This window comes from Gopherus flavomarginatus, chromosome 11 (assembly GCF_025201925.1).
Source record: "Gopherus flavomarginatus isolate rGopFla2 chromosome 11, rGopFla2.mat.asm, whole genome shotgun sequence".
Classification (NCBI taxonomy): Eukaryota; Metazoa; Chordata; order Testudines; family Testudinidae; genus Gopherus; species Gopherus flavomarginatus.
This window is the reverse complement of record NC_066627.1, coordinates 23,151,089-23,166,025: the sequence shown is the minus strand read 5'-3', so window position 1 is coordinate 23,166,025 and position 14,937 is coordinate 23,151,089. Positions and strand designations below refer to the sequence as shown.

At 55.7% G+C, this 14,937-nt stretch overlaps 1 protein-coding gene across 1 annotated transcript in view; it reads right to left on the bottom strand.

Annotated features, from left to right (window-relative positions):
* Positions 1 to 14,937, bottom strand: part of MYH7B (myosin heavy chain 7B) — a 55,308-nt gene that overhangs the window by 8,199 nt on the left and 32,172 nt on the right. The window contains exons 20-31 of the mRNA XM_050917231.1: positions 14,277 to 14,394; positions 13,465 to 13,588; positions 12,550 to 12,686; positions 11,200 to 11,455; positions 9,897 to 10,139; positions 7,944 to 8,120; positions 7,368 to 7,513; positions 6,472 to 6,562; positions 5,126 to 5,515; positions 4,407 to 4,533; positions 3,385 to 3,503; positions 1,156 to 1,352 (exon numbers count right to left, since the gene is read on the bottom strand). Of these exons, the coding sequence (XP_050773188.1) occupies positions 1,156 to 1,352; positions 3,385 to 3,503; positions 4,407 to 4,533; positions 5,126 to 5,515; positions 6,472 to 6,562; positions 7,368 to 7,513; positions 7,944 to 8,120; positions 9,897 to 10,139; positions 11,200 to 11,455; positions 12,550 to 12,686; positions 13,465 to 13,588; positions 14,277 to 14,394 (2,125 nt within the window). The remainder of the gene's footprint in view (positions 1 to 1,155; positions 1,353 to 3,384; positions 3,504 to 4,406; positions 4,534 to 5,125; positions 5,516 to 6,471; positions 6,563 to 7,367; positions 7,514 to 7,943; positions 8,121 to 9,896; positions 10,140 to 11,199; positions 11,456 to 12,549; positions 12,687 to 13,464; positions 13,589 to 14,276; positions 14,395 to 14,937) is intronic.

The following is a 14,937-nucleotide window of genomic DNA, read 5'->3' as shown; positions in this document are numbered from 1 at the left end:
GAAAGGTCCTGCCACCTACAGCCTGAGGGCATGTGGCCACCACCAAAGCAAGTGTCCGACCTGCGGCATCCCTGCAGCACAGCCAGGGCCTGGGACATGCGAGGGACAGACTGTGAATTTCCCTTCCTTTCCAGAGATGGCTGTTTGTGATGTCCCTGTGCTCCAGAGCGAGGACTCTGCCACACAAGAGAGGCGAAGTGGAGTCCTCCCTCTCTGGGTAAAGGGAGTGGGAGCGAGGACTCAGATCCTTTCACTAGCCAATTCCACCAGGGTAGCGTATAAGCCAGGAAAGTTCCCCACACTAGTGGAGCCATTCCCCCACTTACACACAAGAAGTAGGGGTCACCCAATGAATTTAATAGATACGAGGTTTAAAACAAACAAAAAGGAAGTATTTCTTCACATAAGGTGCAGTCAACCTGTGGAACTCCTTGCCAGAGGATGTTGTGAAGGCCAAAACTATAACAGGGTTCAAAAAAGAACTAGATAAATTCATGGAGGATAGGTCCATCAATGGCTATTAGCAGGATGGAGAGGGATGGTGTCCCTACCCTCTGTTTGCCAGAGCTGTGAATGGGCACCAGGGGGTGGATCACTTGATGATTACCTGTTCTGTTCATTCCCTCTGGGGCACTTGGCATTGTCAGAAGACAAGATACTGCGCTAGATGGACCTTTGGTCTGACCCCATATGGCCACGCTTATGTTCTTCCATAAACGTCACTCCACTCTTGGACAGCTGCCGGCCCCCATGCAAACCCATTTGGCACATGGCTGTGTGTGCACCCGTAGACATGTTGGCTGATACACAGATCCCAATGCAAGCCCCCACTGAGCAACATGCTGGACGTTCAGGGCAGTCCCTGGGCAGAACTGGTGGTTGGCAGCTTGGGGCAGAGAGAGCCCTGTTCTCACGCTCAGTGCCAACAGGCAACGTATCCCTTGGCTGGGTCCAGCATGCGGGCGTTTGCTGAGCCAAGCTGCATCTCTGTGTGAACGCAGAGATGTCTCTGCAGCTATACGTGGGAGTGTCAGCTCAGGAGGTGCCCTATCCCTTTGCAGAGAGCTGCTGCCACCCTGGAGATCTGCCACCAAGCAGCCCCAGCAAGAGGATGGAGCAGCCAGTGCCCAGTGCATGAACCTTGCTGGAACTTACTTGGCTTCCTCCAGCTCCTCTGTCCTCTGAATGGCATCTGTCTCGTACTTGGTTCTCCACTGGGCCACCTCAGCATTGGCCTTCGACAGGGTCCTCTGGAGCTCCCCCTTGGCCTCCACCTCCTCCTCGTACTGCTCCCGCAGCAGGTCGCAGTCATGGCGCGAGGCTTGCAGAGCGTGAGCCAAGGCATTTTTGGACTGCAAAGGGGAAGGCAGGAAGGCTGAGATGGACAGCGGGCTCCCCCCGGGCCTGGGGTGGGAATCAGCCTTCACACTGAGCCAGCGCTGCCCAAGGCCAGGACCCGGCTGGGGCAGTGCCTCCTTTAGCGTGGGGAATCTAGCTCTGGTGAAGGATGCTGGATTGCTGGCCTGGGAACTGGTGCTTCCTGTGCAGGGCAAGTCCCACACCAGCAGCAGCAGTGCTGGTCTCCTCTCCTGTGTGCCACAAACTGGCCCTGCAGGGGCAGCCTAGCAGAAGGGAATTCAGCCTCCCTGGCCACTTTGCTGAGACTGACCCCAAGTTGTGCAGTGGCAGGGGTGCATGTGGGGGTGTGCAGAGAGCAGCCTGCTGGGTGGCAGACCAACACCCACCAGCTCTCTTCACACAGGGCCCCAGAAAGCCACTGCCTGGGCTGAGCTACTGCTCATGACTGATCAGGGCTGGATCCAACTAGGGTGACCAGATGTCCTGATTTTATAGGGACAGTCCTGATTTTGGGGTCTTTTTCTTATATAGGCTCCTGTTACCCCCCACCCCTGTCCCAATTTTTCACATGTGCTGTCTGGTCACCTTAGATCCAACCCCAGCACCAGGCGCAGGGTCCCATTCCCAGGGTCTGTGCTGGCCAAGGCCCCCCCCCCCCCCGCACAGCTACCCGCTAAGGCATGTTTTTCCTGCTCAGAGCAGTGGCTTCAGCCCCTTGCTGGGCTTGGCTGGGCTGGGTACCCCTGAGCATAGCCAGGCCCAGTGTCGGTCTGGCCAATGACTGGCAGTTTGGTGGATAGAAAGCTGGCTAGATCATTGGCTCAACGGGTACTGATCAACAGCTCGATGTCTAGTTGGCGGCCAGTATCAAGCAAAGTGCCTTAGGGGTCGGTCCTGGGGATGGTTTTGTTCAACATGTTCATTAATGATCTGGATGATGGGATGGATTGCACCCCTCAGCAAGTTCATGGATGACACTAAGATGCAGGGAGAGGTAGATATGCTGGAGGGTAGGGATAGGGTCCAGAGTGACCTAGACAAATTAGAGGATTGGACCAAAAGAAATCTGATGAAGTTCAACAAGGACAAGTGCAGAGTCCTGCACTTAGGATGGAAGAATCCCAGGCAGTGCTACAGGCTGGGGACCAACTGGCTAAGCAGCAGTTCTGCAGAAAAGGACCTGGGGATTACAGTGGATGAGAAGCTGGATATGAGTCAACGGTGTGCCCTTGTTGCCAAGAAAGTTAACCGCATATTGGGCTGCATTAGTAGGAGCATTGCCAGCAGATCGAAGGAAGTGATTATTCCCCTCTATTCAGCACTGGAGAGGCCACCTCTGGAGTATTGCATCCAGTTTGGGACATTCCCCTCCCGCCCCCACCCCCACAACACACACACACACTACAGAAAGGATGTGGACAAATTGGAGAGAGTCCAGCAGAGGGCAATGAAAATGATTAGGGAGCTGGGGCACATGACTTATGAGGAGAGGCTGAGGGAACTGGGCTTATTTGGTCTGCAGAAGAGAAGAGTGAGGGGGGATTTGATAGCAGCCTTCAACTACCTGAAGGGGGGTTCCAAAGAGGATGGAGCTCAGCTGTTCTCAGTGGTGGCAGATGTCAGAACAAGGAGTAATGGTCTTAAGTTACAGTGGGGGAGGTCTAGGTTGGATATTACGAAAAACTTTTTCCTTAGAAGGGTGGTGAAGCACTGGAATGGGTTACCTAGGGAGGTGGTGGAATCTCCATCCTTAGAGGTTTTTAAGGTCAGGCTTGACAAAGCCCTAGCTGGGATGATTTAATTGGGGTTGGTCCTGCTTTGAGCTGGGGGCTGGACTAGGTGAGCTCCTGAGGTCTCTTCCAACCCTAATCTGCTACGATTCTGTGATTTTCCATCCCTTTCTAGGGACTCAGGTGCAAATCCACATTACTGGGCTCCCCAGCTCCCTTCCTGGCTGGCCAGCAAACCTCCCTCCCGCAGGAGAGAGGCCCCAGAGAGCCATTCGTCTCCCTCACACAGCCTTACCTTGGTCTCTTCTTCCAGCTGCCTCTTGAGTTCCTCAATAGTCTGGGTAAACGAAGTCTTGCCACGGCTCAGCTGATTTATAAAAGACTCCTTTTCCTCCAGCAGCCGGCTTAGCTCCCCTAGTGCAGACAAAGCCAAACAACTGGAATGGAGCTGGGCAAATGGAAGCCATGCAAGGCCATGTGCTCGTATCCTTCAGCTCCCTGGGACCACTGACCGATGTGGTGCAGAACTGACCCCCAACTGCCTACAGTTCCAGGGGGCCCAAGGTGATGCGCTCGCTCACAGCAATAGGCCTGGGCCCATCTCTGCGCTCCCACAGAGCTAGAGGAGTCTGGAGCCAGCCTTGCAGTTATGTCCCAGCACTAGCTCAGAGTCAGTCAAAATAGCACTCCCCATCCCCTGAGCAATGAGTTGGATCTCAGCCAGGCTGAGAGGAGCTGGCACCTAGTCTGGGCCCTGCATGGTCCCCACACGGTCTAGGGTAGCAGAATCTGGCTTGCTAGTGTGGGGGGTGTTGGCCTGGGCAATGGGCCTATTATCCCTCGTGCCAGGTGCTCTTTACCTCTCACCTGGGCAGCAGGAACCTCAACTTAATGTCTCAGCTCCCTGATGCACTCAGCCCTTTCAGCACAGATCCCAGGAGAATCTGGGCAGAACCCAGCCTTGCCGGGTCTCCAGCCTGGACCCAAAGGCAGCAGCTGCACTGCTGGGGCAGAGGGGGAATTCTGCCAGCAGGTAGCTTCCTGCTGTTAACAATTGAGGGCATGGCACATTCCATAGTCATACTGATGCTGATGCTAGTCCTCTCCTGTCACTGTCTCCGCTGTTCTGCCATGCTGCCCGCCCGGAGTGGGGCCGGCGGGTACATTCTGCAGCTGCTTAGCTCCTCAGGGGCACTGCTTTGCCAGAAGAGCACACTGACTTCTCCGAGAGGCAGGACAAACTGCAAGTGGCTGATCCCAGTCCCCTAGTTTAGCAAGCCCAGCCTCGGGGCCCCTCTCAGCCAATCCCGAACCTACCGTTCTCAGTCTGCAGCCGGCTGCGCTGGGTGCTCACATCGGCCAGCTGGCGCTGCAGCTCATCCACTTTGGACTTGGCCTCACTCAGCTGGTCCTCATACGTTCGGCACAGCTTCTCTGCATTTGCCTGCAGCGAGCAGCCAGGGCAGTGTCACATTGGCAGCCCTGACCTAGACAACTTTGTTCTTCCAAACAGGCTCAGCTGCTGAACACACCACCCCGGGAACTGTCCTGCCTCCTAGGCTATGGTTTGAGACTGGGGAATCCATCCTTCTCTGACCCAGCTGAGTGATGCTAACAGGATTCCCATTAGCCTCTCACACAGAGCCCTGCCAGTAGGGGACCCTCTCATGTCCCCCTCGGTAGGAACAGGACCTGCAGCTGCCTTCAATACAGACAGCTCAGCTATTGTTCTGCAGACATGCAGCATCTTGGGCGGCTCCAGCCTTTGCTCTGATCTTAGCAGGTTCAGAGCCCCCCCTCCACCCCAGCACGGAGCAGGTAGGCGTCGTTATCCCCACTTGTAGCTGGAGGCTGGGAGGTTAGTGACTTGGCCAAGCGAACATCAGAGCTGAGCAAACCACCTGCACTTGCCATGTTAGAACTTAGAGCCTGCCTCGGGCTCCAGCCGCTCTCGGGCACCCTAATCCCCCACCCCTAAGCAGGTCTGGTTCCACCCAGCAGGGGGCAGCCCTGCTCACAGCCCCCCAACCCCTCACCTTGTTCTTGGTGAGATACTCAATGTTGGACGACAGGTCGTCCACCTCCATCTTCATCTCACTCTTCTCCTTCTCCAGCTTCTGCTTGACCCTCTGCAGGTTGTCGATCTGCTCGCCCAGCTCGGCCACGGTGTCGGCGTGTTTCTTGCGCAGGGCCGCAGCTGTCGACTCGTGTTGCAGCGTCGCTTCCTCCAGGTCCCTGCGCAGCTTCAGGAACTCTGCCTCCCGTTTCTTGTTCATCTCCAGCTGGACAGCTGTCGCACCGCCCGCCTCCTCCAGCCGCTCGCTCAGCTCCTCCAGCTCCCGCGCCACTTCCGCACGCTGCTTCTCCACCTTGGCCCTCGCCGCTCGCTCTGCCTCCAGCTCCTCCTCCAGCTCCTCAATGCGGGCCTGGCAGGGGGCAAAGCGTGGCAGGTGCTATGGGGCCAGGCAAAACGCTGGCAGCATCAGCGTCCCTAGCGTCCCAGCTGGAGCGAGAGCCTCACTGCAGCACCAAGCCACCCCACTGGGACAGTGGGCCAGTGCTCCAGGCTCCTGGGCTGGGCTAACATCCCCGCTGCAGTCCCAACACTGATTCTGCTAACACAATCACCCCTAAAGCCTTTGGAGAGTTGGGTCTGGGCCACCCAATCTGTGTCCAGCTGTGAACCAGGATTCCAAGCCCAGCCCCACTCCCACAGTAGGGCGATCCGGCCCTGGGGTTCTGGTTTGGCCCTTTGTGAGAGGGGCCCAAACTGTGACATCAGGGCTTGAGGGGCTGGATTTGAGGTTCTGGTGTGCAGGCAAAGGGTTAGCTCCCTCCTGGCTGAAAGGCCAGGAGCTTGTCTTTGAGTTTTTAATTAAAAAACCTGCAAATCCAACACCATTTAACCTGCCTCCCCTACAGATCCTGCCTGGGATTGGTCCAGAGCGCACCAGCCTCACTACACTTTCTTGGCTTTCCCCAGGCAGCTCAGTGAGATCAGTGCTCAGAGCGCTGCTGACAAGAATACCTCTCTCATGGCCGGGTTAACAAGGCCCCCCCATTGGGTCGGCAAGTAAGGAGCATCTGGGGAAGCCAGCTGGCTCCATTCGATCTGAAACGTGCCCAGCTGAACTGGGATCAAGCCCCCACGGCTGGAGAGAGGGGTGGAGGATACACACTAGCATGGACGACCCGGCAGGAAGGGATGGTGGAAAGCAGAGCCCTCTCTACACAGCTCTCCAGAGGAGGTGGCAGGCCCAGGGAGGCAGGCAGTGCTCTGCCCACTCAGGGACAAGATTCTCTGTCAGCCCTGGGGCACTCTCCTCCCCAGCCCCTTGGCTGTTCGCTGTAGGCCTGTGCGATCTGCACAACATTCCTTTACCTGGAGCTCTTTGATCTTCTTCTGCAGCTGGGCGCCAAGCACTTGCTCATCTTCAATCCTTGAATTCAGCTGGCTTGTCTCAAACTCTTTCCTGCACAGAACCAAGACACAGGCCTGAGCTTAGGCAGAGAACAGCTGCCGGGCCCCTCCTAGCCTGTCCCCCAGGGGCCACTGCAGGAGACGTCCCTGCAATCTAGTGACTCGTGCTTTGTCCTGTACCAAAGGAGGAATGTCCTGTACTTGCAACTTATACTGTTCAGAAACTCCAGCAGAGCACCTAAGCCAACCCCTTTACATCGGGTTCCCCTGGGGGCACACGGCCCATCCCTGCCTCGGGGCGGTTCCCCTGGGGGCACACGGCCCATCCATGGATTGGGATGTAGCAGGTGATATCAACCCTGCCGACTTGCTGGTTACATTTGCAGCCCCTGGGGGCTGCAGGTGACAGCTCAGTACAACAGCTTCTCTTAAAGCTTTGGGTGCTTTTCTCCCCAAAGCCTGGCGTGCTGTGAGGCAGTTTGATTGGGCGGGTAGAGTTCTGGACCACGAGATGGGAGATCTGCCTCTGCCACAGGCTCCTCTGGGTAAGTTACTGCATCCTCTGAGTCTCAGGCCCCACGGCAACATGGGGACGAGAACCTCTCCTGCGCTGGGCTGGTTAGACGCTCTCCCTGGGTCTCTGGACAGTGCCCAGTGCAGTGGGTTCTGAGCATGGCTGGTGACACTAGATGCTACAAAGGATATCAGCAATTTCTAGTCTGGAAACAGCCCCAAGAAGTGAGAATTCCAGCCCACTGCACCCACAGGCCTGCTCAGTGCAGGAGGAAGCAGGTGGAGGGAGCAGCGCCTGCTGGGGGTGGCTGCAGGGTATTTCCCCGGGCATTGCTGGCGCTCACTTTTTGAGTTTCTCCTCCAGTTGCTGCTTGTCGTTCTCCAGATCCATCACAGACTCCTGGGTCAACTTCAGATCCCCTTCCAGCTTGCGCTTCGCTCGCTCCAGGTCCATTCGGATCTTCTTCTCCTGCTCCAGGGAACTTTCCAGCTGGAGAGAAGGAAGAAATGTAAATTCGGAAGGGAAATACTCCCTCCAGTGCCCCTGACATCTCCTGCTTCTCCACTTCCTCTGCCTCTGATGAGACATCCCTTCACCATTGCTGGCAGAAACCTAGCATGGCATCTAACATATCTCCTGTGCATCGGGGTGGTTCCCTTGGGGGCACATGGCCCATCCCTGAGTCAGAGTGGTTCTCCTGGGGGAACACGGCCCATCCCTGTGTCAGGGCAGTTCCCCTGGAGTCACATGGCCCATCCCAGCGTCGGGGCGCTGGGGGCACACGGCCCATCCTGGGTCAGGGTGGTTCCCCTGGTGGCACACTGCCCATACATGGGTTGGGGTGGTTCCCTTGGCGGCACACAGCCCATCCATACAATGGGATTGCTGTCACTCGTCTTTGCATTCATGTTTTACTCACATCATCCACTTGCTGTTCCAGTTTGACTTTGGCCTTGGTCAGTGTGTTGACTTTGTCCTCTTCAGCCTGCAGGTCATCTAAGGCCTGCTGATGTGCCTCCTGCAGCGCTTTCTTCTCCTTGGTCAGCTTGGCGATGATCTCATCCAGAGCTGCCATTTCTTCAATCAGGTTTTTAACCTAGGCCGGCAGAGGAAGAAGAAAGCTTAACTCCTCAGGAGTTGGGGGGTGGAGGCAGAGGAGAGCTAAACCACCACGTCACCACCACTGCCTTCATCTCTATCACCATCACCGCCATCTTCACCATCCTCACCATCACTGCCCTCATCACCACCAGCCCCACCACCATCACCATGACCTCCACTACCTTGTGTGATGCTGTGTGGAATATGGGAGGCACTTAATGCTATTATGAATACCAGTATCATAACATTGCAATGAATCACGCTAGATATGCTATGGAAAGTAACTACAAAAATGTTACAATTTGCCAAATATGATTATCTTGTTTATATGTTTGTAGCACCTTTGTTTTGTGAGTTACAGATATGTAGGGTATATCTGTATTTCCAATCTTGTGCTGTGTTTCTGGCTGACACCCCCAGACAGATTGGCATCAGCACTAGGCCAGCTTGATGGCCCATCAAGGGACATCAGCTGTACAATAAACCAATTGAAAACACCAGGGAATACACCTGATGAGTCAGCAAGCCATGTAAGGGCAGACCTATGGACAAAGACCTCTAAGGCTTTTCCATGTGCTGTGAAGCTTGTGTATGGGCCACAGAAAATACAAGCCTCATGGCAAAGGAATATAAAAGGCAACCGCAACATCTCCATGTTGTCTTCAGGCCTGCTTCCCACTGGGGTAACTTTTCTACAAACTGAAGCCTGAATGACCTATACAAGCTGTGGATGTTCCAGGGAGACTTTCAAGCCAGCAAACTCATCAATACTGCTAAGAACCTGATATATGGACTCTGAAGTCTCTGTATGTATCTGACAGCTTTACATTTAATAAATCCTGTCTTTTTCTTTCTTTTTTTTCCTTACAATAAACCCTTAGTTTTAGATACTAAAGGATTGGCTGGCAACATGGTATTTTGGGTAAGAGCTAAACTAATATTGACTTGGCAATGTGGCTAGTCCTTTGGGGTTCAGAAGAACATTTTGTATAGTGAGCAGAGTTTTTATAATAACTTCTCACTGTACTGGATCTAGGTGCCGATTGGGAGCCAGAGAACTGGAATGCAATACAGGGGGCTGGATGGTTTCCTTTTTTCTAAGCTTCTTGATAACCAGGGTGGGGAATCAGAAGCACACTTTGTGACTGGTGAACGTACTTCAGTGTTACCCACCAGTCTTTGGTAGTATCTGCTCTCTCTTTTGCAGCCTGCCCTGATCTTGGCATTTCCAGTGAGGGCTGCCCTAGGCACCACCAACATCTCCCCCACCATCACAACCACTGCCATCCCCACCATCCCCACCACTGCCCTCATCACCGTCAGCATCCTCACCGTCACTGTCACCATTACCGCCTTTAGCCCCATTGCTCTTGCAAGTCTGTCAAGGGCTTGCTTCTCATTCCAAGGCTTTCACCAGCTACACCAGGCAAAACTGAAGGCAGTTTTTGCAGGTGGAAAATCGTGGCATTACCTCCAACTTCACTTATTGCTACACAGACTGTGCAGTGCTCTGGAGCCAGAGAGGTTTTTGCTCTTTCAGATACTACCTTCTACAGAGCCCGGCTGCATTTTGCCCAGTCCTATCAGAGACTTAGCCCTTCCTCTCACATCCTAACAGCAACCTCCTCTCCCTGAGCAGATCCCTGAGCTCTTACAGTAGTCACGATGCTCAGGGAAGCTATCTGGAGTGTGGCCACAGAGCTCTGTGGAGCCCACAGTAACTGGCAGCAGCAGTTGCACAGTGACCCCTCTCACATGCAGTGCTGGTTACCTTGTTCTCTGTGGCATGCTTCTCCTTCTCCACCTTGGCCAGCGTGATCTCTAAGTCATCAATGTCCTTCTTCAGCTCAGCACATTCGTCCTCCAGCTTGCGTTTCTTGGAGGTCAAGTCCGCGTTCATCTCCTCCTCGTCCTCCAGACGCTCTGTCAGCTCTTTCACTTTGGCCTCCAGCTGGATCTTGGCCTTGATCAGCAGGTCACAGCGATCTTCTGCATCAGCTAGGTTGTCTTGTTCCTGGGAGAGTGCACAAGGAAACACATGCTCATCCACTTCCCCCAGGAAATATTACCAGCCAGGCAGGGGTCCTAGCCCCTGGAAGAGACCACTACACCCTCATTCTCCTGGACATTAGCTGCTGATGCCCTTCCCTTAATGTAGAGAACAAGCACAAGCCATTCAGGCAGATGGAAGGAAGCTTTTGTTTCTTTCTGGCACATTCCCATCCTTTCTCTTCCCATCCCTTAGGGCCAAAGGGGAATGGGAGAGCTGCTGAAGCTGATGCTGGTCCAGGGCCAACTCCAGGCACCAGCTTATCAAGCAGGTGCTTGGGGAGGCCACTCCGGAGCGGGGCGGCACTTTCAAGTATTCGGCGGCAATTCGGTGGAGGGTCCCTCACTCCTGCTCAGAGCGAAGGACCTCCTGCTGAATTGCCGCAGATCGTGGTTGCGGCTTTTTTTTTTTTTTTTTTTTTTGGCTGCTTGGGGCGGCAAAACCCCTGGAGCTGGCCCTGTGCTGGTCCTTCTGCTTCAGGTGTTGGGAGGTGCTGGACTGACAGTGCCTGGAGACTGCACTCCAGGGAGCAGGTACAGCTTGGCCAGCAGACATTCACGCTTCCCACCCATGTTCTGCAGCCTATGCTGGTGGGGTCACCTTCGCAGAGCGGCCCATTCATTCCTCTCTCTGCCCTGACACAAGGGTTCCCCTTATGAAGGGACTTTTTGTGAGACGAGCATTTGCTCAGCACTGGACTAAGGCCTTGCATCTCATTTCACACCGGCCGCTGAATGGTCAGCAGATGACGCTGGACCATCTCTGCCTAGACCAGACTGAGCAGTGACCTAGAAATTCTCCATTCCTGAGCTTCACTCCTTTGAACCATCCTGTCCACAGTGTCAGGCCCTTTTCTGAGCCCTCTGGGGTGCAAGGGGCCAGAAGGCGAGTAGTGCCCATCTAAAGGACAGTTCTGGCTTGTGGTATTACATTTGACCTGTCTGGCGGGGTATGCCCATGCCTACCCCACTCTCACCACCCGCACCCACATCTCCCCTGCTAAGGAGCTGTACACGGGGCTTACAGCTTGAAGTTGGAGAGACAGGTCATTCTTCTCCTGGATCATGGTAATTTGTTTCTCTTCTAACTCCTTCCTCTTAGCCTCTGACTTCTCCAGAGCTTCCTTCAGCTTCTGGAACTCCTCTTTCAAGGTGGCTATCTCCTTCTCGGTCTGCGCCGACCGGAGCAGAGGCTTGATCTTGAAGAAAAGCTTCATCCAGGACCAGTTCTTGACAGCGTTGAAAGCTCGGATGTTCCACTGGATGGTGTAGAGCGCTTCCCTGAGGCACGAGAAGGGCAGGCTCAGTCAAACTATGATGCTTAGGGACTTCCTGCTGGCCCACCCCACAAACCCCTTCTCCTTAGCTGGCACGTGCGGGGGTAGGTTTTCACAACGGCTCAGCATGTCGGGTGCATGTCAGGGGTTGAGCTCCTTGGGGAATCTGGCCCTGGCGGCAGCAATTGCCATGACTGCCCATCCATTCCATGGTGCTTATGTACAGTGCCAGAAGGGTCAACAATGGCCTCAGGTCTGGTCCACGGCCTGGAATGTATTGACCCTCCCAGGGGTTTCTATCCCAGTGCATCCCTTGTGAGCCCTCCACACTGACTGTAGGAGACTTCCCAAATATGGGGACATGGGTTTTTGTCTCCTGCTGCCAGGCCCCTCTCAGCCCCACTTTGCAAGCCATGGAAAAACACTCCTTTGGCAATATAGCTGACATAAATGCGCTTCTCCTGAGTTGCTGGGATGCTTTCCTTGCCTGCCGCCTGGAGAATCCACCCCCCGCTCAGCCTGAGCGGCCTGGAGAGGAAACTGATCTGCCTTGTAGAGTCTCCATTCCCTCGCCAGGAGTAATAACACCCATGGATGGCACTGCTGCCTGTACAGCAATGGGAGAAGTGACCCCCTGGGTGGAGCAAGGCAGGGGGAAAAGGGCATTCCATCCCGTGGAAGAATGTGATATTTCAGAATTTGGTTTCATTCTGATTTGGAATGAAATTCTCCTTAAAAGGGAACGGAGCTGCAGGCAGGCTGCTGGGTGGAGCTGCTCCAGAGCCATGAGCTTGGGAGCCAGGATTTCTAGGCTCTCGGCTCCCCATCCGCCCTCCAGGCAGGCTGCCCAGGAGCGGGGCGGGCGAGCTGCACCGAAACCAGGCAGGGTTCTGCTGGAACTTCAGCAACATTAAACCATCGCCACAAAACGGTTCCATTTTGATTGATTGGCAAAGGTTTCATTGGAATTCCGTTCAGCTCCGCCCCGGGCTTGTTTGACCAACTGGGCATGGTGGGAGGTACATCCCTGCCTGCTGTGATTGGACGGCAAAGGGTGAGCGGTGCTAGTGGGGCAGGCCCCCCCTCTAGCTGCTCTACCTCCGGCTGATGATCTTCTGATACTCAATGCGCATCAGCCGCCCACGGATTCTGGCCTGCAGCATTGTCAGGATCTTGGCCAGGCGCTCGTCTCGCATCTCCTCCAAATGGCCCAGCAAACCAGCTTTGAAAAACACCTGCAAGCAGGGGAATAGGAGCAGAGCTTATGGGACTAACAGGCACCTGAACTCTCTGAGCAGCCATCAGCTGCATGTGATTCAGTGCCACCACAGAGGGGCTCAGGGCAGCTGCTGCCTGCTCAGGAGAGATACCTGAAGCAGCCACTGCATTCTCTTTGCCCTGTGGAGGGCGCCATGTTTCTCTGTAGCTGCGGTACATGCTCAGGTGCTGCAGTGATTCGGAGGGCAGATCCCTAGATGCCTGAGTGTGTGTCATTAGTGCTGTCTGGTGTGGACTCACAGTGCTAGTGCACCACAGCCCGCTCGTGACATGTGCCCCAATTGCTAGGGCAGGGTCTAGGGGAGCTCTGAGCCAGCGACTCAGATACACAACATGCCCTGGGGTGATGGGAGCCTGGGGAAAGGGAGTCCTTGCTGGACCCTCCTCCCTGCCTGCCTCTCTGCTCTTCCCTAGCTACCCATCTCCAGCTGCCACACTGAGCCACGCCACCCCTGCCTCTGCCTCCTCCCTGGGGTGGAAGAGCAGGCAGGCAGGGCAGGGGCCTGCAGCAGGAGGGCCTAGTCCAGACAGCGCTGGGGGTGGTTTGGAGCAAGAGCTCTGGAGGCGATGAGCCCTGGGGAGAGCAAAGTGAGCTGGAGCTGGAGGCGAGCACTGGGAGCTCTCACCTCTCCCCTCCCTGCAGGTCTCTAAGGAGGAGTCCCATCCTCAGGGCAGACCACTCAGCCCCAGCTCCTGCTCCCTCCCTGCCTGAGCCCAGCTGCCCTCCCCTCTCACCTTGGTGTGACCAAACTTGTACTGGGAGTGGTCCAGCTCCAGGGAATTCAGCAGCTTCTCCGTGGCCTTTCTGCTGTCCACAAACTTGTCATCAGGAATGGCAGCAGGATTCAGGATCCGATAGCTGCAGAGACACAGCAGAGGGGCCATAGCACCAAGCCAGTAGCTTCCTCTTACTCCACGCATGGAGGGACCCAGCCAGGAACACGTCTGTGCGACACGAGCTGTGGCCACGCTGGACACCAACAGCACCATGCCACAGGTCGTGTCTTGGCTTGTGCACCAGAACCCAGCACGCCTGGCTAGCTCAGAGCTGCCTCCTCTGTGCTGGGATCCGCATGATACAAGCACCATGGGGCTGAACTGCCAGGATCAGAGCCAGGCCAGCAGGCGGCCGATTGTGCCTGGGCCAACACTTCTACCCAGCTCTGAGCTGGGATCGCAAAGGCAGGGAAGGAATTGACTGGGCTCTGTGCATCTGATGGGGCGAGCCTCATTCACCTCTGACTGACATTCAGCCTCTGCCTCAGGCTCCGGCCTCTCACTCCTATCACCATCATTTGGGGGACGGCTGCACAAGACCCTGCTGTATCCACATTAGCCCAGGTGCATCAAGGAATCTCGGACGGCTTTGCCCTGGGAAGCAGGATGAAGGCACCATGCGCAGCAGGGCCTAGTGGCAGAGGGCGAGCAACGTATGTGCTGGTTCAGATGAACCCCCACGCGTTGGGGAGTGGAGCGGAGCTTGGGGCAATCTGCCCCCTGCCTGAGCTAGTCCCCAGCAACCAGGAGAGAGAGAGAGGAGGCATTACCGCTGCTTGAAATCAGCGTAGAGGATCCTGTTGGGGAAGCCTTTGCGGCAGATGCGAATGCCCTCCAGCACGCCATTGCAGCGCAGCTGGTGCAGCACCAGGAAGGCGTCCATGGCTCCTGCAGAGGAGAGAAAGCAGCCGGGGTTGTGTCAGCAGGGCCCACGTTGGCCAGGCTGGGGTCTGAACCAAACCCCATGGCCAGCGGGGCCCATGTCAGCCAGGCTGGGGCCTGAACCAAATCCCATGGCCAGCGGGGCCCATGTTGGCCAGGCTGGGGCCTGAACCAAACCCCATGGCCAGCGGGGTTGGGGAGCTGAAAGCGGAGCCTCCAGCTGAACCTGGATTGTGCACATGACCCCTGTTTTAATAACAGGTTTACCCCTGCTCACTGGCCTGGACTGAAACCTGTGCTGTGGCCTGGGCCCCCTCTGCTCTCTGAGGGTGGCCCGTGCTATGTGTGTCTCCCACGCAATGGCAGAACACAGGCTCGCAGAGTAGCTAGGGAAGGATTTGCCTTCCGTCTCTGCTGCTCCTGCCAGGAGACTCTAGGAGGTGTCAGACCAGCATCCACAACGCGCAGGTGTTTTACCCACAGCTCCTGAGGAGCAACCCTCTTGCTTCTGGGTTTAGACCCTTGTAAAGGTCCTTGTCACTTTTGCAT